Here is a 27656-nt window from a genome sequence, read left to right as displayed (position 1 = left end):
GAATTTCACCTCCCCATCTCAAGGTCAGCTGATAACCTTCCTTCCATCTGCAACCTGAATTCCCCTTTGCCATGTTATCTAACATATTCACAGATCCTGGAATTAGGTCATGGCTATCTTTGGCTATAACTGTGATAATCAGACTACTGAGTAAGGATGGGATGCCATATTTAACAACACAGACAGCAATCATCCTTGCAATTAAAACTAAGACTCTGTTGTGTGTTTTTCAATTTGGTATTTTACTTTATCAGTAATTTTCCCTTAATATCCATTCCATTAAACAAATAGGGTTAAACACCTGCTCTGTGCCAGAGCTCATGCCAATCACTGGGGATAAGTAAAGGCATTAATTAACTCAATACATATTTACTGAGTGCCTGCTACGCACCAGGAACTCTTCTAGGTTATTTAAGCTCCTAAAACAGCTAACATTTTAGTGGGGAAGACTGACAATAAACAAGGAAAATATACAGATGATGATAAGTACTGTGAACCAAAATATAGAAAAAACAGGAATGGGGCATAGCAGAGACTTAAAGTGGTCAAAGAAGGTCTCTTTCTTACTTTGTTTTTTTTAAAAAACATATTTTATTGATTTTTTACAGAGAGGAAGGGAGAGGGACAGAGTGCTAGAAACATCAACCAGCTGCCTCCTGCACACCCCCTACCTGGGATGTGCCCACAACCAACGTACATGCCCTTGACCGGAATCGAACCTGGTGACCTTTCAATCTGCAGACCGACGCTCTATCCACAGAGCCAAACCAGTTCTGGCAAGGCCTCTTTCATAAAATGACATTTGAGGTGAGATCTGAAGTTGAGAAGTGAGCCAGCCATACGAATAAGGTTGAGGAAAAGATTCAGGAGGAGCAGCAGGTGCTGAGTCACAAAAAGTGGGAGCATGCCCAGCATTTCCAGGTTAAGCAAGGGGCCAGTGCAGCTGAAGGGGAGTGAGCTTATTAAGGAAGAGAAGCAGGAGATGAGTTAGGGGTGAGGTAAGGAGCTGGCATCTACACTGTCTTATACATTTGGAGGATCTGGTTGGGAGGGGAATGAGATAAAAGGTTCTGAGCAGCAGGGGGAGTGACAACAGAATTACTTTCCTAACATTCGATTATTAACTTGCCAAAATAAAATCTTCTTGAAGCCCGGCCAGCATGGCTCCGTGGCTGAGCATCCCTCTGTGAACCAGGAGGTCATGGTTCGATTCCCGGTTAAGGTGGCAGGCCCAATCCCCAGTGTGGGGTGTATCTTCCTCCCGGTGTAAAGCCCCCGGGTAGTAATCCAAGTTTCTAAATTTGGGGCCTCAAGCAGGGAAGATCGAAGCCAGGGTTTCGCGGATCATTGGGAGCCGACAGAGCCCCCTCAGCTCTTTCCGTCCCATCTCCGTTCGCCCATGCCCGCGTCCCCTCGGCCTCTCGGATGGCAAGGGTGGCGGGTAGAAACGCCCACCCCGAAGCAGCAGCCTCAGCGCACCTCTCCCTCGGGCAACAACCCGGAGCCCGAGGCGGGGCGAAGCTGCGCGCGCGCGCGCTGACGTCACGCCGACGCACACACGCGCCGCCCCCGCCCACCACCCGGCCGCCGGTTTTCCGGCGGGAGCGGGACCGCGTTGCGGAGGAGACGCCGCCGTTTGCTCCGTGAGGCCCGCGGGCCGCGGGGCTGCGCTGTCCCTGGCAGCCGCCGGAATGCCTCACTTGGACAACGTGGTGCTTTGTCGCGAGTCCCAAGTGTCCACGCTGCAGTCCCTGTTCGGAGAGGTATTGTGCTGTGTTTTCCACGTCCCGCGGGCAGACGTTTCCGTGGCCTTGCGATGTGTTTCTTTTTTAAAAAAAATAAAAAATTCGTGTGTGGATGGAGGGTGAATGGACCGTCGGTTGCGTTGGGATAGGGCGTGTTGGACGTCTCCCCCTTTCCTTCACGCGAAAGGACTTGGGTGAGACCCTTCACACCAGACAACTGCACCGGAAGGGCCGGCCGGCGCGACAGGATGTTGGTGCGGGACCAGCTGGTTCCCACGCGACTCGCTTGGGAGACGGGGTTAACCCCGAGTAGCCAGTAGCAGTTGCTGCTTATCTTTCCCCAAAACGGAACGGGGTTTTATGCAACAGGCGTGTTTGCAGAGGGTTATTTATTCAGATGGAAGTTCGCGCGTTTCTGTGGGGGCGCAACTTGGTGTAAGTCAAGTGTGGAGAGACCACTGAGGGGCCAAGCAGTGCTTCCGGTGTAAAGATGCAGCGGCTTTTCCAGAATTGTACCAGCCCCGAGGAGCTCTGGGCTGCCCTTGTAGGCCAGCAGTGCCGATGCTGCCGGAGAGGAGAAGAGGGTAAGTGCCTGTCTTCTCCGGAGGGACACAGCTCGGGGAGTCCTTTTCATAGGCAGGAGGTAGCAGTCACCCCATGCGAGACTTCATCTGTTTTTTATTACGTGCTCACCTTGGGGGGAGGCCTTTTGATTTCCACGCATTATTTAGACGTATTTCATCAGGCTTGGATTTGATTCCTACCTACGGCTTAGACTTGGAATAGATCAGACTTGGATCTTGTCTGTGAGGAGAGGAGCAGTGAGTGTAGTAGAGTCGTGCTCATGATTTGGTCCCCCTCCCATTTTCTGGTTTGCCTTCTTAAGGCCTTGAAGTACTTTTCATCCCACTGGAGATGTTGATGGCATCCTGAGCTGGCCTGTGCCGTTACTCGTGGAGAAGTACCAACCTTCTTCTAAAGGGGCGCGTTAGTGAGGGAAGTAAGAGGACCAGGACTGCGTTCTCAGCAGTTGAGTCATAAGGCTTTCAGTTTTAGGTAGCCATATTCCTTATTCTCACGGAGACGTTTTCTGGGTTATTCTCCATGCATTCCTTCCCCGGAGTTGATAAACTCCAGATCAGTTCAACCAGAAGTGCTCTCCTCCTGAAAGAGAAGATTGGCAAAGAGAGATGAGCAGTGTAAGAATGGTGTGGACCGCAGGAAGGATTTTGAGTTTTACTCGTACTGTGCATCGTGTTTAACATTGTTAATATTACTTTTCTGCAAGGTGCGGTGCATATGGGACAAACGGAAAACTAGTTCATATTTTTGAGCAGGTTTATTTATGTGTTCAGGGACAGTGCCAGATCCTGGCTTATTACAGTTTGTTAGGGGAGGAGGGTCTGTGAAGGTGAAAGGTTAAGTAACAGTGCAAGAGTTCAATTTAATTTTAGGGAACAGTAGGAAAGATGTTATGAGGTGGGATATTATTAAGCACCAAATAATAGATGCAGACAAGTTTGGCAGGATTCCAGAAAATGAGAGTTTTAGTGTATCTTGAAAAAATTTGCTGAAGGATGTCTTGAACTTTTATTTAAAGGTGAAATACAGTATTTGAATAGCGGAGATTCTCAGCAAGCATACGTCTAATTATTGGGACAGAATTTTTGAGCCACTTAATTTACAAGATTGTTAGATACATTATTAAAAAGGGATTAATATATTGAAATATCAATTTTTAATTTATTTTAGAAATTTTTTTCCTGTATAAATCTCATTTCCAATTTGTCTTGCAAAAGGAAATGTATAACTTTTAGTGGCTAGAATGTAATAAATGTTTTTTATGACTATTGTACTGTTAGATGATGATTATAGAGACTCATGAAAATGGCATCATCCAGTTTTCTTGTAATTATTTTTAAAATGTATGTCTTCTCACTAGACTCTGAACTCCTCCAAAGCAGATTTTGGCTTTAACTGATATTTATATGTTTCAGTACATCATTGTTTTCAACATTTAAAAGGTTTCTAATAAGTGTTCATTATATCACTGAAATATACTTGTAGTATTACTTTTTCTAGGCAGCTGACTCTAATGTCCTGCAGGAGAATCTTGGAAATATTATGTATTTTGAAATGTGTGTTATGTAGATTTTATCATATTTTTTTATGAAATGAATACATGTAGGCTGAGGTAAATTTAATATGCATAACTTGAAAGTATCCTGTAAGTTTTTCTAAGAGAGGACCCTTGACATTATTCTAACCCTGTGATTACATTTGTTTAGTTTCAAAGCTTTAAAATGTATAATGAAGGTTGCAGCTTATATGGGATTATCCTATACTAGAGGCCCAGTGCATGAAATTCGTGCAGGGGAGGGGGGGGTCCCCTGAGCCCAGCCTGCACCCTCTCCAATCTGGGATCCCTCTCACACTCTAGGACTGCTGGCTCTCAACCACTCGCCTGCCTGCCTGCCTGCCTGATAGGCCCTAACCGCTTCTGTCTGCCAGCCTGATCACCCCTAACCACTCCCTTGCCAGCCTGATCGATGCCTAACTGCTCCCCTGCCGACCCAATTGCCTCCAACTGCCCTCCCCTGCAGGCCTGGTCCCCCCCAAATGCCCTCCCCTGCAGGCCTGGGTCCCCCCCAACTGCCCTCCCCTGCAGGCCTGGTCGCCCCCAACTGCCCTATGCTGAAGGCCTTGTCCCTCCCAACTGCCCTCCCCTGCTGGCCTGATTGCCCACAACTGCCCTCCACTGCTGGCCATCTTGTGGCAGCCATCTTGTGTCCACATGGGGGCAGCCATCTTGTGTCCTGGAGTGATGGTCAATTTGCATATTACCTCTTTATTACAGCCTATCTAATAAAAGAGTAATATGAAGATTGACCATCACTCCAACACACAAGATGGCTGCCCCATGTAGTCAAAGATCCTGCCCCCATGTGGACACAAGATGGCCAGCAGGGGAGAGCAGTTGGGAGGCAATCAAGCCTTCAAGGGAGGGCAGTTGGGGACGATCAAGCCTGCAGGGGAGGGAAGTTGGGGGTTACTGGGCTGAAGGGAAGGGCAGTTGGGGGGGACCAGGCCTGCAGGGAAGGGTCCCAGATTGGAGAGAGTGCAGGCTGGGCTGAGGGACACCCCCACCCCCCGTGCACGAATTTCGTGCACCGGGCCTCTAGTAGGATAATAAAGCGGTAATATGCAAATTGACCGTCATGCCCTCGCAACCCCGATCCCAAGTGTGGGGCATGCAGGAGGCAGCTAATGGATGTTTTGCTCTCACCTTGATGTGGTCAGAATTATCCTTGAAAAATCTCTTAAATATCCTATAAAATCTCCTTTGAAAATATAAGAGTTTGTATTGTACATACAATAATATAAAAAGTATGAGTATATATAGTATATAATAAGCCAAATATAATTTTTCAGAAATTTTAATTTCTTAACAGAGAAAGTGCTTAGACTTGAATGCAAGTAAATTCAAAGTGTGGTGATGACACCACTTTATTCTCACTGCTAAAATAATTTGAATTGAATATTTTATTTTACCACATAAAACTTTCTTGCCAGATAATAAATGTTTATTTTCTGTTTTGCACGTATAGTCTGATAATCATGTTTTCTTCCCTAGAGACATCATTTCAGCTTTCCATCCATTTTTATTTATGGACATACTGCCAGTGGAAAGACCTATGTCACACAAACTTTGTTAAAAACTTTAGAGGTAAGAGTAAACCCCTACTCTTAATTGATTTGTGCTCAGTCTTAGAGATGGAAGGGTTCTGGGACATTATTTAGTCCAGTTTACCTTTCTCTTAAGGAATATCTATATATATAAAAGGCTAAGTGACCATCTGACTGGCTGGTAGGTATGATATGCACTGACCACCAGGGGGCAGATGCTCAACACAGGAGTTGCTGAGCTGCAGTGACTTGGCAGCAACAGTTCTCGGGTAATGCACCTAGAACCAGAGAAGAGGGAGCCCGATTCGGGGTGTGTCAATCGAGAACTGCCCTCACAATCTGGGACCCCTTGGCGGGTGTCGGAGAGCCAGCTTCGACCCTATCCCTACAGGCCGGGCTGAGGGACCCCACCTGCCAGAGGGACCCTGCTCATTCTGCAGATGACCTTTGAGCCACAGCACCGCTCCAGGTGTGGCCGGCTGGGAAGGGACCTCGGGTGGTTGGCTCCAGGGCATGTCCAGCCCCTTCTTGCCCAATCCCACCCCGCCAGCCACCTTCTAATTAATATCCTTTCAGTGTGAACAAATCTGTGTACTGGGGCACTCGTCATCTACATAAAACATTTTTAACCAACTTTTGTTTGAATACCTTCAAAGACTAAGCTTCAGAAGGTATTGTTAGATAACTTGAGCCTTGATGTTATTTTTTATTTCTAACTTTCATTGGCTGATAATATTTGGGGGAAAACACATGAAGAAAAATTCTTCAAAAAATATTAAAACCTGTTTCTTTTCCATTGTTGATTTTATAATATTGATACTGATAATTCTGAATCTCCACATATACAAAACCTACTATATCTCCTTTACCCTGCCTTTTTCCCCATATTGCCTATCAGAGTGAATGGTCTCAATATTAACATAGTTGTCAAAAAACTTTCTTTATTCCTTACTCATTCTTACTCTTTCAGTAAATCGAACCAGTAAACCTGTTCTATTTATTCCACATTATTAATGTCTTGACTTCATGTACCTTTAATTATAGCCATAACTAAGCTCCATGAGGTCCGAAAGGTTGGTCACCTCTGGTTTAAGGAAACCTTTGGAACAGTGGTCGCCAGCCGGTGGTCAGTGGACCACTGGTGGTCCGTGAGATCCGAAAGGTTGTTGACCGCTGCTCTGGGAGGGTTACTGTGGTTTCTAACGCAATTTTTTTTTTTTTTTTTAAATTTAGGCTCATTCAGCATTAAGGATATTATCTAAAATTCTAAATGTGAGATTTCTACTAAAAATTTTCACATTCAAATGTACTTGGGTTTCCTTATAAGAATTCTGTAGGAGAAAATACAAGTTTGCTTTGAATCCCTGTGGGAAACAAATGGCAAACTTAAATAATTGAGTTTAATAAAGAGACTATTTTACAAAGGTTGAAGAAACGTTAAGGAACCAATAAGGAATGGTGAAGCAGTGATAGCCTTTATCCCTCCCAGACCTGAACTAGCCAGAGAAAGGAGTTGTTACCAGACCCCAGCAAGACCTGTAGCCTTTGAATAAGAGCTGCCCAACTGGGGCTGTGGCCTTTGATAGGAGGTCGTAGCCACTGTCAAATTGTGGGCCTCTGAGGCGTGGGGCTTGAAATCAAGGGAATAAATATTCAACTTCTCTCTCTTACTCCTCTGCTTCCTTCAGTCTCTTGCTGGTTCTTCCTATTGGCTGAATCCAGTCAGTGCTGGAAAAGAAGAGGGAGTCTGGGCAATGCAGTGTGTAATGTTCAGACTCCTGGGACACAGAGTAGGTTGGAAGATTATGGAGTATTGGTTCAGAAGGGCAAACGGGAAATATTTAGCAGAGCCAAACTTGTGTATGTGATTTCTTTTCTATTTACACCTTTTTGTTTGTTTTCAGCTCCCACATGTCTTTGTGAATTGTGTTGAATGTTTTACGTTGAGGCTGCTTTTGGAACAAATTTTAAACAGATTGAATTATCTTAGTTCTTCAGAGGATGGATGTTCTACTCAAATAACCTGTGATACATTTAATGACTTTGTTCGCTTGTTTAAACAAGTAACCAAGGCTAAAAGTCTCAAGGATCAGACTGTATATATTGTAAGTATTTAATTCCATTATATCTACCATACATATATCTACTATATATGTATAGCACATATATGTCATTCTTAAAACTTTATACATGTACTGTATCTCTATATAGTGTATATACTATATATCTCTAAAAAATAAGTACCTTAAAAAAAAACAAAAACAGCCCCAATAGCATTGTCTTCACACTGATCAAAAATTTCATCTTTTTTAACATGATCTGTTAGCCAGTTAAACAAGGTTTAGCATGCAGTTAAAGTTCAAGCAATAAAAATTTCACATGATAGCCCGGCCGAGGTGGCTCAGTGATTGAGCGTTGACCTATGAACCAGGAAGTCAGGGTTCAATTCCCGGTCAGGGCACATGCCCAGGTTGCGGGCTCAATCCCCAGTGTGGGGCATGCAGGAGGCAGCCAATCAATGATTATCTATCATCAGTGATGTTTCTCTCTCTCTCCCACTCCCTTCCTCTCTAAAATAAAAAAATATTGGGGAAAAAAAAGTTTTACATGATGAAATTCAGAATTTTCTGTCTCTTGCTTGGGTCAGAAAAAGCTGTAGTTTTTGCTTCATGGTAGACATTTATCTTTTTATCAAATGGAATAAAAAATGCACCTGAGTGTATTTCTTGGAAACCTAAGAAAATGTCCTTAGAGCATCTTGCATCCTTATCTTTTTTATAGTGTACATGTAAAATAAACCTTTTTATTTTTTTTTAAAATATATTTTATTGACTTTTTACAGAGAGGAAAGGAGAGGGACAGAGAGCTAGAAACATCGACCAGCTGCCTCCTGCACACCCCCTACCGGGGATGTGCCCGCAACCAATGTACATGCCCTTGACCGGAATCGAACCTGGAACCCTTCAGTCCACAGACCGATGCTCTATCCACTGAGCCAAACCGGTTTCGGCAAATAAACCTTTTTAATGTAGGACAAAATGACTCATTTTCTATTTAGAAATTTGAGTTAAAATATGTTATAAATAGTCCATTTTTTAACTTATTTGATCTATTTAAAATGTCTTCCACAAATGTAAATAGCAAAAATTAAAATTTTTCTTTTCAACATGGCAAGTTCAATTCTTGAATTGTACATTATCAATCTTTATAATATGTGTCACATACTGGTAAATGTTTTGTAAAGGGCTTTGCAAATTGATTTTGATCCTGCATTTTTTTTTTAAGGTTCTAGATAAAGCAGAGTATCTAAGAGATATGGAAGCGAATATTTTGCCTGGGTTTCTTAGGTTACAAGAATTGGTAAGTAATGTTTGAGATCTTTTTCCTCTATGGCCTAATCAATAGATTATATTCGTGGTCAGCAAACTGTGGCTCACAAGCCACATGCGGCTCTTTGGCCCCTTGAGTGTGGCTCTTCCACAAAATACCACGGCCTGGGCGAGTCTATTTTGAAGAAGTGGCATTAGAAGAAGTTTAAGTATAAAATATTTGGCTCTCAAAAGAAATTTCAATCGTGTACTGTTGATATTTGGCTCTGTTGACTAATGAGTTTGCCGACCACTGGAATATATTGTCAACTTTTTTCCTTTTGCCAATCTGATAGGTGAGAAATGACATCTATATACACTGAGTGGCCAGATTATTATGATCTCTGAACGCATAATAATCTGGCCATCCAGTGTATATATACATATATATATATATATTAGAGGCCTGGTGCATGAATTCGTGCATGGATGGGGTCCGGTCAGCCTGGCCAGGGGGAGGGGACATGGGCGATTGACCGGCCTGCTTGCTGGTTGAACTTCTGGTCGAGGGGACAATTTGCATATTAGCCTTTTATTATATAGGACTAGAGGCCCGTTGCACAAAGATTTGTGCAAGAATAGGCCTTCCTTCCCCTGGCTTCACTCCCCGTCACCAGGGAGCCTGCAAGTCCTCGCTCCTGGCCGGAGTGCCGCTCCTGTAGCTCCCTCCACCCCCGCCCTCCCCCTCGTAGCAGGCATCCTGGCCCTCCCGGCCACTCTGCACCTGTGTATGCAAATTAACCTTCCATCTTTGTTGGGTTAATTTGCATACTCACACCTGATTGGCTTATGGGAATCATGGAGGCCTGGTCAATTTGCATATTTCTCTTTTATTAGTGTAGATGTACACTGAGTGGCCAGATTATTATGCGTTCAGAGATCATAATAATCTGGCCACTCAGTGTATATAAAAGCCTAAGCGACTAAACGACCGGTCGACTAGTTGCTATGATGTGCACTGACCACCAGGGTGCAGACGCTCAACTGCCCCTAAGTGGTCAGTGCACTCCCACAGCCAACCTTCTGCAGCCGGCCAACCTCCCACAGTCCCTAATCCCTTCCCCCCTCCAGCTGGCCAACTTCATGCAGTTCCCCTCTCCCCACCCCCACCCCCCTGGGCCAGCCGGCTGGCCAACCTCTCGTAGTCCCTCCCTCCAGCTGGCTGGCCTTCCTGATCAGCCCCGATCAGGGGAGGGCTGGCCAGCCAACCTCCCGTTGTCCCTACCCCTGGTGGCCATCCAACCTCCTATGAGCGCCCCCCCCCGCCCCCCGGCCAGCCAGCCAACCCCCCCAATCGGCCCCAATCACCTGCCAGGCCGAGGAACCTCACCTGTGCACGAATTCGTGCACCGGGCTTCTAGTCTTAATATATTAATTTCCATTTCTCTTTTATGAGTGAAATTAACGTTTTTCAAAGTTAAAGCAATTTGTGACTTTATAACTTCACTTTCAGCTTTTTATTTCTAATTGTGACTAACACTGCCTTTAGTAAAAGATTTTAGGTGTTTGCTAGACTAAATGGCAGTGGACTTGACTTTGAACTTCCTGCAAGCATTTTAAAAGTTTCTTTTTATTTCAGTAATTTAAAAAAATAATTCTATGTCTAGTTTGGGTCACCTTGAGTTCAGTATCATGGTCACTCAGTGTTAGAACTAGCTTTGTATTTTAATTTACAATTGTGTTGGCACTGAATAGTATTAATACTATTCTAAGGGTCATGATCTACGAAAAGAGCAGGCATCTTTTCTCATGTGCATATGTGTCGGGTGAAAGCCAAATATTATTGCAGAAAACAGGGTTTTACAATAGTTTAAGTAAAGAAAATTGGTGAGAAAATTCATTGTTCACCAATACCAGTTATATAGGAATGCTAAACTCAGAAGAACTTGCTGTTTCCTATTAGAACCATGTTCACAAAATGAGCAAAGATTTAGTTTGAGCAAACAGTATTGTTTATCATATTCAGTTAATGTCAATTTAAATTTTTTTGCTTTTCTAAATTTTTCACTAACTTACACATTTATGTTGATTTTATATTTTTCTTTTTTTCTGTTTTTATTGATTTCAGAGAGAGGAAGGGAGAGGGAGAGAGGGATAGAAACATCAGTGATGAGAGAGAATCATTGATCGGCTGTCTCCTGCACACTCCCTGCTGGGGATCAAGCCCACCACACTGGCATGTGCGCTGACGGGGCATCAAACCATGACCTCCTGGTTTGTGCTCAACCACTGAGTTACACCGGCCAGGCTGATTTTATATTTTTCTAAGTGCTTTGAGCATAAATAGTTTATATTTACCTAGTTTTTATATCTGTATTATTTAAGTATTAAGTAGCATTATAACGAAAATTAAGTAAATATTTGGGGAGATAGTGCTTAGAGCATTTCCGCCTTGAAAAGTTAAATATATTACTCACATTTGAGAAACTACTAGAAGTACAGAGAAACTTTCTAAATGTCACTGAAATTATTGTGTGCCTAAGGCTAAATCCTAAAATTCACAGTTAGTAATAGTATTCTCGGGCCAATATGGAGAGGAAAGGAAGAGATTAAGTATAGTTCTTGGTGGCCTATCCTGGAAGTTTCCTCACATAGTCCAGCCTTTCGAAGTTTGATTAATTCTTGGCATTTTACCACTGAGATCAGGGACCCATCCTGTGTGAGCAGATGTCTCCTCCTCTCTTTTGTTCTTTTGTTGTGTTTGTATCCACATCCAACATTCCCCATTGCTTTGGTCTAGGACTCCCTGTCTGGTATCCAGAGTGCATTCCTGCTGTCCTCTTGCTTTTCCAGTATAGCTTACCCCATTTTCCCCCTCATGTTCAGTAATGATGATTATGCTTCCCTTCACAGCAGTTGAAAAGATGCACAGTAATAGTCATCTATCAGAAAAGAGAATTGCTGTTTGACATTTCTGAAAACATGCTTGATTTTTTTAAAAAATGTATTTCATTTCAGAGAAATATAGCAAAAGCATTTCCCAGTTTTTATATTAAATATTTGAGTAAAATGAATGGATATTGTATATTGAAGTACTTTCAGATAAACAGATGAAAACATTACCAAGTTAAAATCCTTTCAGACTGACAAATACAATTTTTTAATCTCAATATTTTTAACTGATTTTATAAAATGCTTTTGAATAATCATTTTAAAGCAAAAACAACTCAATGCTTTGAATCAAGATTGTGTTTAGAGCATACTTTTTTATCCCTATAGAAATAAATTCAAGGATTCTTAAAAATTAATGAGTTTATAAGATAAAAATAGCATTTGAAAGTAAAAATATTTTTCTTTCATAAAGATGCTAAATTTTTGTGGCATTATTAATTTATTGAACTTAGCAACATTTTGAGATTGGATGTAAACAAAATAATTTTTTCTAAACAATGAAAATGGGAATATAAGATTATATATAATATAGGAATCAAGCCTTAGCCAATTTGGCTCAGTGGATAGAGTGTCAGTGGAAGAGTCCTGGGTTCGATTCTGATCAAGGGTAGGTACTTCTGTTGCAGGCTTTTTACCCAGCCCTGGTCAGGGCATGTGCAGGAGGCACCCAATCGATGTGTTTCTCTCACATAGATGTTTTTCTCTCTCTGACTCTTCCCCCTTCCATTCTCTCTAAAAATCAATGGGAAAATATCCTCAGGTAAGAATTAACGGGGGAAGAGGGAATATAGGAATCAATAAAAAGTAAGTCACTATCAAAGTACAGTATAATTTGTGAGATAGTGTTCTAAGAATAGTTATAGAACAAAACAGCTTTCACTTTTGTTTTAGTTTTAATTATGGAAACTGAAGAAAATTAAAAGATGCACAGTAATCTCGACTCTACCAGAAAAGAGAATTGCTGTTGAAGCTGCTTGTCAACTTGGGAAATGTCAAAAAGAATATGGGGAAAATTAAAATTTGTGTTGAGAATGCAGAGGTATCTACAGATAAATTCTAACTAGCATGCATAAGACATTTGTGGCCACTTTGTAGAAGGATAACATACACAGTGGGCTGTTCTCTTGATGTTCTTTTTGTATACTAATTATAATTTCTAAATATACTTCAAAAGATATCTGTTTACTTAACAGTGGTGTTTTAGATCATAGTTGTTTGTGTTTTTAATGTATATGCAAAGTCAATTTTACTTAATTTGTGTGAAAATATCCTTTAAAACAACTTTTAAGTTTTTCTAACAATAATATGTGGTTACATGATATGACTTAATCTGTTTTTCTTCAACTCATATTTTTTTCTGGATTACTGTAGCCATTTTAATGATGAGAGATGTTAAGTTTTGCCTTTTTTTGATTGTTTATTAATTGAAAGCTAATGATTTCTTTGAAAATTTCCATAAAAAGGTTTTGTCTTAACTATTTATGCAAATATTTCTTAATTTCTATAAAATAAGTCCTACCATTCATGGGTAACTGAAATGCTGATTAACCTAAAAGTTTTATGGAAATTCCCAAGTAATTATGTATGAAAATTTGCAAGTCGATGAACTCCTTGATTAGGTTTTCTAAATATGGTGTGTTAATATGCAAATAATTTACCTGTTGGAACTTTGCTCGATTTGAAAGAAAGATTCAAGTGGAATTGCTCTGATTAAGATTTTCAAATGCAAAGTTAATTTTATTACTTTTTTCTTTTACAGACTGATAGAAATGTGACTGTTATCTTTCTCAGTGAAATTATTTGGGAAAAATTCCGTCCAAATACTGGATGCTTTGAACCATTTGTCTTGTATTTCCCTGATTATAGCATAGGTAAATTTTAAAACATTGTTTTGACAAGTGATACTCAGTAAAATAGTCTGTGGAAGATTAAGCTAGCATGTTTAAATGGGAATACTCTCATGTCTTAATCTGTTCAAGTTTACATCCAATCTCAAAATGTTGCTTGTCTTTCTGCATTTATAGAGGTTTTATTTTGGAACTCTGAGGAGTTATTCTTGTGTAATTACTAATATTTTTTGAATAAGCACTTCTCACATATTTGTACTAATGGTTTGTTTTTACATTTTTTAGCTAGTACATTAAGATGTATATATTGCCCTCGCAGGTTTGGCTCAGTGGATAGAGTGTCATTTTGTGGACTGAAGGGCCCAGGTTTGATTCAAGGGCATGTACCTTGGTTGCAGGCTCGATCCCTGGCCCTGGTCAGGGCATGTGCGGGAGGCAACCAATCGATGTATCTCTCTCACATTGATGTTTCTCTTTCTCTGCCTCTACCCGTCCCTTCCACTCTCTCTAAATATCAATGGAAAAACATCCTTGGGTGAGAATTAACAACAACAAAACAGATGTATCTATTGCATTTGTAGCACCCATACAGGAATCTGGTAAATAAAGATTTCAATACAATTTTAATGTGCTTTGCCAACCTAGTCTGATTCTTGTATGGGTGCTACAAATGCAATAGATACATCTGTTTTGTTGTTAATTCTCACCTGAGCAAAGCACATTAAAATTGTATTGAAATCTTTATTTACCATGAAGCTGGCTTAAGTACTATGTGAGATGTATTTTTGATTTTGTAAATCTCATTTTTATTACTGTAACTCTTGGAGTTCCAATTACTAGCCCTTGTATTTATTTTTGGTTTAGCTTTAATCTTAAACTTCATAGATCCTGATGGTTTTATCTTTGGAAGAAAACAAAAGCTTTTTGTATTCTTGAATAGTTTTACAGATTAATACTGTGATGTCACTATACAGACACAATATTTCTGATTCAAAGATTGTAACTGTGAAGCATAAGGTGGTTAGCAGGCTCTGAAAAAATAGCATTCCTTGACCTTGGCCTCATCAACACTATCCTTCTGAACTAATCAGCTGTAAATATTCATTGTTAAAATCAACACATTTTTGCTTATTTTCACAAGAACAGCAATAAAAAACAACAGCAACAAAAAACCACCTCCTGTGTTAACTAATTAACTGAGATTTTTTTTTTTTTTTTTAAAGAAACCCAAAATAGGCTGGCTGGCTCTGTGTTTGAGCGTTGACCTATGAACCAGGAGGTCACGGTTCAATTGTGGGTTTGATCCCCAGTGTGGGGCATGCAGGAGGCAGCCAATCAATGATTCTCTGTAATCATTGATGTTTCTATCTCCCTCACCTTCCTTTCTGAAATCAATAAAAATATATTTTTTAAAAGAACCCCAAAATAGATGCAAGGAGCCCTTATTTTCAATAGGTTCTCTTTCATGAAAATCACAAAATGAGAAACAGATAGGAAGAAAAGAATAAATCAAAGGATTTAATTAAAAAGTTTTCTTTGTAGCTATGTCATCACTGAAGTTAAATTTTTTTCATGACCCATTTTAGCCTTCAGTATTGAAAAATTATTTAGAAATTTAAGATTATAAAAAAATCCTGATTTTCTACATCATAGTAAAGTTGGATTAAAGTATGGTATAATGAATTATAGAATTTAATTAAAATTTTAAAACATGAAAAGATACAAAGTAGCATAGATGGAGAGAATTTAAGGACATAACTAAATAATTAAAGTGATATCGACAATTTTAGAGTGTGAGATAATAGATTTTTAAAAATATATAAAAACTAGAGCTAAATTTAGTCTGATTATTAAATTTAAGTGCCTTTTACCAGTACATTGAATTTTTTTTTAAGCAAAAATACCATAATTACACAAAAAGGCTTTCAAAAAGGAAGCATTAATTGATGTCAAATTGGAGTTAGAATAAGTAAGCATGGAACCAGGGCCGGAAGATAATCTTAGTGGCTAAATCCTCTATGATTTGATACATATGTCATCTTTAGGAATATGATGTCTGATACTGAGGGCACCCTCTCCACTTGTCAGTGACACTGGGTCACAATTTGGAATTCTTGTTTTCTGGTCTCTGCCACATGAAGATTATTCAGCTTTTTCGAAATGCATTTTATCTTTTCTTCAGGTAGATTATAATGCAGTTGATCAGGTTTTTGGTTTAGTTATGGTATCAGTCAGCATAAGTTATGCTTTAATACAATCTGCGAATCTCAGTGACATAATTTTCTCACCACCTTTATGCTATTGTCCTACATTTTTCTTCTCTATTATAATCCCCATAATACTTTATTTTTTGGGCTTCAAAGAAATAAAAAGACAAGGAAAAATGTCTTATTTATTCTACTTGAGATTTGTTGAGCTTCTTGGATATATAAATGTGTAGTTCATCAATTTAGGAAATTTTTCAGCCATTATTTCTTAAAATATTTAGCCATTCTTCCTTTTTTCTGGGACTGCACTATATGTATCTTAGATCACTTGATATTGTCCAACTGAATTTTTTATCCTCACTGGAGGATATTTTTTCATTGATTTTTATTTATTTTTATTTTTTACTTTATTTATTACTAATCCTCATCCGAGGATATTTTTCCATTGATTTTTAGGGAAAGTGTAAGAGAGAGGGAAAGACAGAGAAACATTGATGTGAGGGAAATACATCGACTGGTTGCCTCCTGCATGCGCCCCGACCAGGGCCTGGGCCAGGGAGGAGCCTGCAACTGAGGTACGTGCCCTTGACTGGAATTAAACCTGGGACCCTTTGGTCCACAGGCTGACACTCTATCTGCTGAACCAAACCGGCTAGGGCTTTCATTGACTTTTAGAGCGAGTGAAAGGAAGGGAGTAAGGGGAGAGCAAGAGAGAGGAGAGAGAGAAAGAAAAACATCATTGTGAGAGAGAGACATTGATTGGTTACCTTCTGTACATGCCCAGACTTGGTCGGGTATTCAACCTGCAGCCCAGGTACGTGCCCTTGACAGAGAATTGAACTGCGACCCTCTAGTGTGCAGGCCCACGCTCCAACCACTTAGAAATACTGGCCAGGGTCCAACTGAATTTCTATGTTTTTAAATTTTAAATATTTTTTCTCTGTTTTATTTGGGATAGTTTTTGTTTCTGGTCTTTAAAAGTTCACTGATCTTTTTTTTCCTGTGTCAAATCTGCAGTTAATCCCATCCATTCTTTTCATATTTCATTATGCTTTTGTTTTCCTTTATATCCTTGAGCATATGAGCATGTTTATAATAGTTGTTTGCATACCCTTGTCTACTAATTCTATTACCTCATTTATTTTGGGTTTGTTTCTCTTGACTAATTTTTCTCTATTATGGGTATTCATTATGCTTCTTCATGTGTTTAGGAATTTTTGATTGATACTGTGTTTTTTATTATTGCATGTTGGACTTTTTTCTGGTAAGCATTTAAACTTGAAGCTATCTATATTTGGTGCTTTTAAGGCCATTTTAAAGCTTTTTTGGAGATAGGATCTTGAGTAGCCTTTATTCCACTGCTAATTTTAGCTCCATTTTTAAGATACAGCCCTTCTGGGATCTCTGCTAAATGCCCCATGTATTCAGCAGAGTTTCTCCATTCTATAGGTGGTAACATGAATGATTCACATGTGTGAACTCTGGGAACCCCTTGACTTACAGCTCTCCAATAATTGTTTTCCCCCAGAAGTTGTTCTTACTTGTCCTTAGGGAATATTACTCTGTTCATATACAGATTGGTATTCATCCAAGACTCAAGGGGAACCCCTGTGCAGATTTCTGGAGCTCTTTCTTACATAGCTCTCTTATGTACTCTGCCCTGCAAATGCCCTGCCTTAGCTCCCTCTTCTCTCATCTCTGTCTCTAACTCAGTGAGATGAACGGACTTCTTTTGGAACTCAAAAATTACCTCTAGCTAGAAAGACAGGCTGATGATAGGACTCATTTGTTTCCCTTTTCTCAGGTATCACAGCCCTATAGTGCCTATTATATGATGTCTAAAAATAGTTGTTTTCTATATTTTGTCTAGGTTTTAGTTAATTTATTACAGTGTAGTATTTCTGAATCCTCTTACTTTCTCATGACTGGGAGCAGAAGTTCCTCTTGAGTTGCTCTTGAGTATTAGTTCATACTTTGATAGCGAAATTTTAAGGCACTAGAAGACCAGTCAAATGGTTTTTCATTCCCTTTATTTACTACCTCTTAGTGCAGTTTTTAGCATCCTGTGGAGATGAAATATTTTTTAGTAAGTTTTACTAGTCTGGGTCTTTGGAGCTGGCATGGCTTACTTAGAGTTGTACTTTGGGATTTTGTCTGTAGTCTATAACTGAGCAGCTGGTTTACTTTTACAGCAACACAGTAAGAATTCTAATTCTTTTAAGACTTTCATCAGGACTGAAATGGGCCAGTCGTAACATCTAATCAACTTTCACATGTGGCACTGAGAGTCACCAGTAAGGGATATTAGATTGAGATGTTCAATAAGTGCTCAGGAGTACAGTCTGAGCTGGAGACTTAATTGTTTTCCAAATTTCCTTATCCATATACTTATAGTCTTTTTTGCCTATGTATGTTCATCTATCTGACAATTTATCCTTTCCTTCCTGCCTTCCTTCCCTCTCCTTCCATCTATCCAGTTATTTGGTGACTTTCATATAAAAGTATCTTTATCTCCAAGTTTACACCTTTGGACATTTTCTATGTATCAAATATTTTCTAATGCATAGTTTTAAAAAAAGCTTAGTGACATTAGATTTAAATTTTGCTATTAGAATATAAAAATACATAGACTCTAAAGTCGAGTTTTGGCTTTTGGGTTTTTTTTGGTAGTTGTGACATAAAAATGCAAATCAAGTAACCGACTTCCATCTGGAACCTGTTCATGATAATATTCTAAGCCTAAAACTAGACTTTGAAAAAAAAATCTTTTTGGATCAACTGCCCTGTTTAAAAGATCCCCTGGATATAGATATTTCTAAATTTCTGTTTATGAATAGCTGTTCATAATCCACATAAATTGTTTAATCTCATACCTGTATCTAACTTATTGTGAGGAACAAGAGAATATGAAAGTGCTTAGAGCTGTTGTTATGTCATAGTAGCTATGGTAAAAATGCTCATTTAATCAGAATGTTAAATAAGGAAATTGACATGATCAGAACATCCTAAAAGAGTTTTTACTTGTAAGTATTGCAAAAGTCTTGAGCCCTGTGGGACTCTGTTTAAAGTATAAGTCATATTCAAAAGACTCTTAACTGAGAAGTATAAAGAAACCATTGCATCAAGAAGTCAGAGGGAATTGCAGTAAGGAATTGATTCATTACTGTAATTGGGAAATTTTGAATAATAGTTGATTGTTTCTCTATAACTGTTTCTACAATATGATATTTCTAGCAAGATTAAATATGAATTTAGACTCTAAATATATGATATTGTATAAAGACTTTAAGATAGAAGAGAAATAAAGATACCAAGATTGTAGGAAGAAAACTTTTTCAAAAAGGGAATGACAAAGTATGATGATTTTTATTACAATATTTATAAATTCTTTTAATTTATAAAAACTGAGCATTTTCTAGTTTGGTGGTAGTAGCCCTAGTTTATGTAGTGGCGCCCCCCCCCCCCTTTTTTTTTTAATATATATTTTATTGATTTTTTACAGAGAGGAACGGAGAGGGATAGAGAATTAGAAACATCAATGAGAGAGAAACATCGATCAGCTGCCTCCTGCACACCTCCCACTGGGGATGTGCCCGCAACCAAGGTACATGCCCTTTGACCGGAATCAAACCTGGGACCCTTCAGTCCGCAGGCCGACGCTCTATCCACTGAGCCAAACCGATTAGGGCTGTAGTGCCCCTTTTTGTTTTTACAAGTTGATATACTTAATAGGCAGAAAAAGAAAATAGAATCTATGCTATTTTTTGTCTCTGATAATGATTTTGCCAGTAATAAGGATCTTGAAATTTTCTTTAGATTTCATTGTTTAATATTTGTGTTAAGCAACATTTAATTTTTTTAGAACATTAGATTTATAATTGTTTTTATCTCAGTTTCAACTTTTGTATTACTTTTTAAATCTTATAATAGTTTTATTCTTTAATTATTGCTATTTTAAACCTTTGTTATAAAATGCTGGAAGATATAGGGTGCTGTATTAATCATTCTATGTTCATTTGTGTCCTGGGAATAGGGAACCTTCAAAAGATCCTGTCCCACGATCATCCTCCAGAGTATTCAGCTGATTTCTATGCTGCTTACATTAATATTCTTCTTGGAGTTTTCTACACTGTCTGCCGGGATTTGAAAGAGCTCAGACATCTGGTGAGTGAGCATTCTGCTTAAAAAAAAGTATGCCTTTTAATATTTTTCCATGTAGAAGTAATGTGGGATAGGTTGGAAGATGGTAATTTATTATGGAAATTTTGATTTGGCCCTTTGAGGCTAATACACCATAAAATGGAAGAAATCTGTGGATTAGTACAAATTTTGAACCAATTAGAAAACTTTCATTTATCTTTACTTAGGTCTTTTCACTTGGCCTTGGGAGTGTTTTTCCCCCTTCCTTCTTTTTCTTTATTTTTTTAAATTTATTTTTAAAATATTTTTTATTGACTTTAGAGAAGAAAAGAGAGAGAGAGAGGAATAGAGAGAGAGAGAAACATCAGTGATGAGAGAGAATCATTGATGGGCTGCCTCCTGCACGCCCCACACTAGGCATTGAGCCCACAACCCAGGCATGTGCCCTTGACCGGAGTTAAACCTGGGACCCTTCAGTCCACAGGCCAACGCTCTATCCACTGAGCCAAACCGGCTAGGGCTCTTTTTTTTTTTTTAATTGTAGAAAATTTAGAGCTCTGTTAAAATAAAAATGAAGAGTCACAGAAAGGTATAAAAACTTAAACACTTAAAAAAACTTTTTTTTTTTAATTGATTTCAGAGAGGAAGGGAGAGGGAGAGACAGATAGGAACATCAGTGATGAGAGAGAATCATTGATTGGCTGCCTCCTGCAAGCCCCTACTGAGGATTGAGCCCGCAACCCAGGCATGTGCCCTGACAGGGAATTGAACCGTGACTTCCTGGTTCATAGGTTGACACTCAACCACTGAGCCACGCCAGCCAGGCGAATAAATATTCTTTTAAAATACAAATAATTTCTGAGAGGATCATTGATAATTGGTGAATTATTTTAATAAAGTAGCATAACTGCTTTTTATAGCCAGGACCCAGCATTTCCTGGGGTTTTGATTTTATTTTTTAGCATGGGGCTAGGTAGATGGCCCCCTGGACGTTGAAGAGTGGGTATTAGGCAGCAGGGCAGAGAAGGATCTGGCACAGAAAAGCTGCAGAAAGTACAGGAAGACTTTTGATGCCTCACTCATAACTTTGCTCTCTCACATGCAACAGTCCAACTCAAGGTAATCTCTGACTACTTCAAATGGTATCATGACATTCTTAGATTTCAAATTTTTTCATCTATTTTTAAACTATTTTTTGATGAGAAAGAGATTGTTCTGAAATGGTTGCAAATCTGTCCTTCAGCTATAAGTGGATTCATAAAGACCGTATGTAATAATGTGTTTCGGTACATAGTAGTTATTTTTGCTTATTTGCCATGTGATTGTATAATAGGAAAAAATGGTCCCTGAGAACTAAAATGAAAAAGATTGTAACATTTTCTGAATAAAGAACCATGGTGTCTGGCTCGATAGCATATGCTCACAAGCATTATACTATATTACTTCTTAAATAAGATCCAGCCTTGATTGAGTACTTCCTGTGTGCCGGACACTGTTATGAACTTTTTTACCATCATTAGTTCAATTAATTCTTACAACAACCCTATGAGGAAGGTACTGTCATGAATCCTCATTTTACAGATGAAGAAACTTCTTCCTTTGCCAGCTCTGTGATCTTGACCAAATTACCTAACCTTTTTGAACATGAGTTTTCTCTTGTTAAGTATATATAATACCTACTTCAAAGGAATTTTGTGAAATAAAAAGAAAGGAATACATATAAAATGCCTGATATCCTGTTGCGGATCCATTGATTTTAGTTCTGCTGAGCAAAAGTCTGTGGGCTTAAAAATAGATTGAGATCTGCAAGAACATAAACCAGAGCCCAAGTATGGAAACTGCTAATACTTGCTGTAGGTTTGTATCAGAGATTGAAGTCATATGAAGTCTGAGGCAGAAGAGCTGTCATCCTATTGACTGTCAGAGTTAATCTGACAGATAGCTGGGTGAATGGGTGTCCTTCACTAATCTTTTATATTCTTACTAGAGGCCCAGTGCATGAAATTCATGTATGGGTAGGTTCCTAGCAGCTGCTGGCTGCCAGCCGGGGCCTTCCTTCATTCTGTGCTGCCCCCTGGTGGTCAGTACACATTATAGTGAGTGATCGAACCCCTGGGCGGTCAAACTCCCGAGGGGACACTTTGCATATTAGGCTTTTATATAGATAGATAGATACTGATTGCTTTATGGATGAGGATGACTTTGTCACAGATAAGAGCTGTTCTTTGGTTATGGGTACTTAAGGGAGAGGTGGAGTGTTTAATTAGGACAAATAATCTAGTTAGCTTTGTATTTCTTTCATTTTTTCTTAGCTTTTCTTAGCTTTCTTACACTATACCTAAAGAAAAACACAGAAACCATGAATATGTATCCCAATGAATTATCACAAAGCGAAAACACTTCTGTAAATATAATCCAGGTCAAATAGTAGAAAATTACCAGCATCTCAGGAGCCTACTTGAAGTAATCTTTCCTCCTGAAGTAATCACTATTCTTCTAATTTCAAAGATTAGGTTTGTTTGTTTTTGAACTTTCTTTAAATGAAAACATACAGCATGTGTTCTTCTTTTTTTAAAATCTATGTACTTTTGCCCAACATTTTACTTGGTATATTCATCTATGTTAAATGTAGCTCTAGCATATTCTTAAAAGTTACATAGTCTTTAGACATGGAATAAGCAGAAAGTGGTGTTTAAGACAGTTTTTACAGGGTGCTTTTACTTACGGCCTTGGATAATTAAGAATTCTTTTTGTATCACAGCTACATTCATTGGTACTGACATGCTAATAGTTCTGATTGTTTTTTATGTATGGTATTTACAAGAAGGTGAGAGTATTGGATGTTTTTAAATTGTATTTTAAAATTTTGGAAGCAATTTTAATTTATAGAAAAATTGCCAATATAGTGAAAAGAACTTTTCCTCTTTTTCTCCCAAACACTTGAGAATAAGTTTGTGACTTGATCACCCTGAATCTTAGTGGGCAATTTCTACAAAGACATTCTTTTACGAAACCACAGTACAACCATCAAAATTAGAAAATTGATTAATTGCTACAGTCTGATATTCAGACCCTATTCAAGATTGGCCGGTTATTCCAATAATGTACTTCAGAGCAAAAGAATCCAGTTCAGAATCACATATTGCAATTAGTTGTCATTGCTCTTGAACTTTCATCTGGAACAGTTTCTCTTTGACTTTCATGATCTTAAGACCTTTGAAGATTGTAGGCTATTTGTTCGATTTGTCTAATGTTTCTTCATGAATAGATTTAGGTTGAGTGACAGAAATATCACAGAAATGATGCAGTGTTCTCATTGCATCCTGTCAGGTTACAAGGTTTGACTTAATCTCATTACTGATCATGTTCACTTTGATTGTTTGATTAAGGTGGTGTTTTCTTGGTAATTAATGTGTATTTTTTGTGGAGGTACTTTGAATCCTTGTAAATACCTTATTCCTCATCTGAATTTCAACTTATTTATTTTTTCATATCATTCTGGCTTCAGGATATCCTAACACAGCAATATCAAGGTGGTTCTCATCTAATCACATGAGTCCTTTAAAAGGGCGAGTTTTCCCTGCCTGATTTAAGAAATGGAAATCAGATATTTAAAGCATACTTTAACTTTTCTGTAAAATGGGGATAATAATGTCTACTTCATAACATCATTTGAAGGATTGAATAAGTTAATGCACATAGAGCACTTAGAATAGTAAGATCTAGCACAGAGTAAGGCCTCATTGCTTGATGAAAATTTCTATAAATTAATGTAACTGTTCTCAGTTCTGATCTTTGTTCTGCTAATGTTTTTAAAATAAAATGTAGGTATTCTAAAAAAGGCAAAACAGTTTAGAAATTACTTGTACTTGGCCATGTTTTTATACTTATACTTCATTGTATGTATTAGTTTTCTATTGCTGCAAAATAAATTACCACTGATTTAGTGGCTTAAAACAACACAACTTTATAATCTCATAGTTCTGTAGGTCAGAAATCCAGACACTGTGTTGCTGGCTTCTGTGCTGAGGATATCACAAGGCTAAATTAAAGTTCTGGTTGAACTAAATTCTCATCTTGAGGCTCTGGGGAAAAACCACTTCCTAGCTCTTTCAGGTTGTTGATAGAATTGAGTTCCTCTTGGTTGTAACAGTGAGGTCCCAAGTTTCCTTGTTTGTCTCTCTCAGGCCTCCTAGAGCCCACCCACATTCTTTTCGACTTGGCCCTCCTCTCCATCTACCAGCCAGCAAGGGCATGTTGAATCCTTTTATTCCGAATCTCTGACTTCTGTGACCAACCAGAGGAAACTTTGCTTTTAAAGGGCTCATGTGATAGATAAGACTTATCTGATCATCTCCTTATTTTAACTCTCCCATAAATAGTATAGTTTTTAGGGAATTAATTGTATCTACAAAATCCCTTCACAGCAGTGCCTAAATTAGTGTTTCATTGAATAACAGAGGTATGTGTACGCTAGCGGCCAGGAGTCTTGGGGTGTATCTTACAATTCTGCTTACTATAATATACATGTATCAGGTTATTTTCTAACAAATTATTTCAAATGCAACAGTGAAGTCTTTCTGAAAATCTCAGAGAAGTTGGAAAAGCTCCCCAAATTGCTTATCTTATTTTGTGGCAACCTACTCAGTATTCATCATAGATTGTTTTATTTCTTAAAGTAATGCAAGTTTTTCTTTGCAATATAAGGGAAATACAGGTATACAGGTTGGGTTTCAGATCACCATAATTAAGTATTGCAATAAAGCAAGTATCATGATAAAGCAAGTTGTAACTTTTTTGCTTGTAGAGGGTCTTACCTTCAATTTGTAAAAAACACAACACCTGTGAAGTACAATAAAACTAGGGATGTGTATATTCTTTGTTTCACCAGAATCAGGCTTTGGTAACACGGCATCCTTATTGGTTTGGAAGTAAATTCCCAGAACATCTGAGATCCACAATCATAAATTCAGGCAGTAGAATCTGTGTGCCTGTAGGCAAATTCTATTTTGCTTCTCTTCCTTCAGCTGACAAATGGGCATAATGAAAGTTTAGTTGTCAGGAATGAGGTAACAGATGGGCATAATTAGCTGTTGATAATTACGCTCCTTCTGTTATTATTAGGAATACTAGTGTTCCCTGAGCAGTTGGTCATTTTTAATAAAGTAGTGCCTCTCCTCCCCTCCCTTTACATTGATAAGATTAGTTAAGAGTAAATTATATACTTAAATGGTTATGAATAACGGGCAGTTATATGGGAGAATGTACAATGGTTGTGAAAATTTATAATATAAAAAAACCCATCTAAAATTATTTCTGCTTGGGCTTTGGAATTATTTTTGTGATTTTGTTAGTAGCCTTTATATGTATTTTTACTCTCTGGGTAGTTTAAAATACCAGTGGGCTTGAATTTAGATTGGTTGTGCATAACCCCAATACAATCCTACCTAATAAAAGAGCAATATGCAAATTGACCGTACCTTCACTATACCCACCAGCCAATCAGGAGCAAATATGCAAATAAACTCAACCAAGATGGCTGCAGCCAGAGAGCAGAAGGGAGGCTTGGGTTTCCTGGCAACAGAGGAAGACAAGCTTTCCGCCTGCCCTTGCTGGCCTAAGCCTCCACTCAAGGCTACAAAGTTTCAATTTAGAAGGTAAACAAATCCAAACAGAAATGGCGGCAGCCACTGAGCTGGAAAGAGCGGGTGGCAAGGGTTGCCCCCGGCAGTGGGGGAAGCTAAGCTTCTGCAGCCCTGGCCAGCCCAGGCCTCTGCTTAAGGCTACAAAGTTTCAATTATATTAGATACATAAGTCCCAACAGAAATGGCTGCATCCACTGAGCGAGCAGAAGGCTGGGCTCTGCTCCAGGCTACAAAGTTTCAATTGTAGAAGGTAAATAAATTCCAGATACCAAGGCCTCGGCTTGGGTTGCCAGGGGGCGTGGCTGGCCTGCAAACCACCACAGGCCCGTCACTCAGGCCGCCCCACACCCCAAGGGAACCCCCACCCTGATCCAGGACACCCTTCAGGGCAAACCAGCTGGCCCCCACCCGTGCACCAGGCCTCTATCCTATCTAATAAAAGAGTAATATGCAGATTAATCATCACTCCAACACACAATATGGCTGCCCCCATGTGGTCAAAGATCCTGCCCCCATGTGGATACAAGATGGCCACCACAAGATGGCCAGCAGGGGAGGGCAGTTGGGAGGCACCAGGCCTGCAAGGGAGGGCAGTTGAGAGGGTCCAGGCCTGCAAGGGAGGGCAGTTGGAGGCAATCAACCCTGCAGGGGAGGGCAGTTAGGGTTGACCAGGCCGGCAGAGGAGGTAAGTTGGGGGCAAACAGGCTGGCAGGGGAGCAGTTAGGCATCAATCAGGCTGGCAGCGGAGTGGTTAGGGGGTAATCAGGCTGGCAGGCAGAAGTGGTTAGGGGCAATAAGGAAGGCAGGCAGGCGAGCAGTTGGGAGCCAGCATTCCTGGATTGTGAGAGGGATGTCTGACTGCCCGTTTAGGCCCGATCCCGACGGGCAGTCGGACATCCCTCGAGGGGTCCCAGATTGGAGAGGGTGCAGGCTTGGCTGAGGGACACCCCCCCTCCGTGCACGAATTTCGTGCACCGGGCCTCTAGTTAACTGTAAATTTGCCTATATTTGAGGATTAACATAGGAGAAGTGGGCATAATATTGGAGAGCATATTTGAATGTTAATCGTCAAAGTTGTGAAAAGTATTTTGTATTTGACAAATATTTTGTTTTTAAAATTCCACTTGTTAGTAAGGGCTCACTTTTATAGGTGTATCTTACCTTATAATAGACAAATATGCAAATTGACCGCACCTTCGCTACGCCCAAGCCACGCCCATCGACCAAGCCACGCCCACCAACCACGCCCACCTGGAAACCGTTGCAGGGACGTTGGGGTGTGGCGGAGCCCAAGGCCGGGAAAGCCGCCTGAGGCTTTCCCGGCCTTGGGCACCAGAGGGGAGCCTGCACCGATCGCAGGAAACCACTGGGGGTCGGCTCCTGCGATCCTTAGCAGGGATGTTGGGTGCGGCCAAGCCCAAGGCCACCGCCCGGGGCCAAGCCCCGACCCTGAAAGAAGGCAGAAGGCGGTGGCCACAGCCAAGGCCTGGGTCCCCGGTGCCAGCAGAAAACTGGTGCAGGCAGCCAGGTGAATGAAGGTCTATTGCACGAATCTTCGTGCAAACGGGCTACTAGTTTAAATATAAAGACTGTTTGGACAATTACATTTACTCAGTTTGCTTAAACTACCTTTCAGTAGTTCAGTGTTGATTCATGGAAAACTACTAAGTGATTATGATTAATTACTGCTTCTCAGACTTTAGAATACATAGAATTCCTAGTCAGATTGTTAAAACATAGATTCCTGGGTCTCATCCTCAGGATTCTGACCAAGTGTGCCTGGGAGGATGCTAAGAACTTGGATTTGTAACAATCTCAGGCAGTGCTGGCAGTCGAAATAGTTTGAGTTTTACTTCACTAGATGTTTAATTTGTGAGAATGATCAGACCTTGGAAAATAACAGGTTAATTCTTTGGGTTAGGGGTATTTTATTTGTGTTTTATGTTCCCTTGTAACATTATTATGACCTAAAATTACAAATTATGCTTTGTTGTGTTACTTCATATCTAGGGGCTAATAGGCAGGATTTAGCCACTTAAGGAATATTTTTCATATTGTTTTACTACTGTTATTGATATTTGCCGTTTTATTATTGTAGTAATAAGCTTGAATAACATTTACCTGA

At 39.5% G+C, this 27656-nt stretch overlaps 1 protein-coding gene across 4 annotated transcripts in view; it reads left to right on the top strand.

The window, feature by feature from the left end:
• Positions 1–1563: 1563 nt before the first annotated feature.
• The window catches only part of ORC5 (origin recognition complex subunit 5), a 68476-nt gene continuing 42383 nt past the window's right edge, over positions 1564–27656 (top strand). For 2 of the 4 annotated variants that reach the window (XM_054726321.1, XM_028158593.2), the window contains exons 1-6: positions 1578–1763; positions 5380–5472; positions 7337–7537; positions 8718–8792; positions 13452–13563; positions 19780–19910. In XM_054726321.1, coding sequence (XP_054582296.1) covers positions 1692–1763; positions 5380–5472; positions 7337–7537; positions 8718–8792; positions 13452–13563; positions 19780–19910 — 684 coding nt within the window. In that variant the 5' untranslated portion in view covers positions 1578–1691. Of the gene's footprint in view, positions 1764–5379; positions 5473–7336; positions 7538–8717; positions 8793–13451; positions 13564–19779; positions 19911–27656 lie in introns of all 4 variants that reach the window. The other 2 variants (XM_008149860.3, XM_054726319.1) reach the window with 2 other exon arrangements.

This window comes from Eptesicus fuscus, chromosome 14, assembly GCF_027574615.1.
Source record: "Eptesicus fuscus isolate TK198812 chromosome 14, DD_ASM_mEF_20220401, whole genome shotgun sequence".
Classification (NCBI taxonomy): Eukaryota; Metazoa; Chordata; class Mammalia; order Chiroptera; family Vespertilionidae; genus Eptesicus; species Eptesicus fuscus.
The sequence above is the reverse complement of the archived record's forward strand: the minus strand, read 5'-3'. Positions and strand labels throughout refer to the sequence as shown.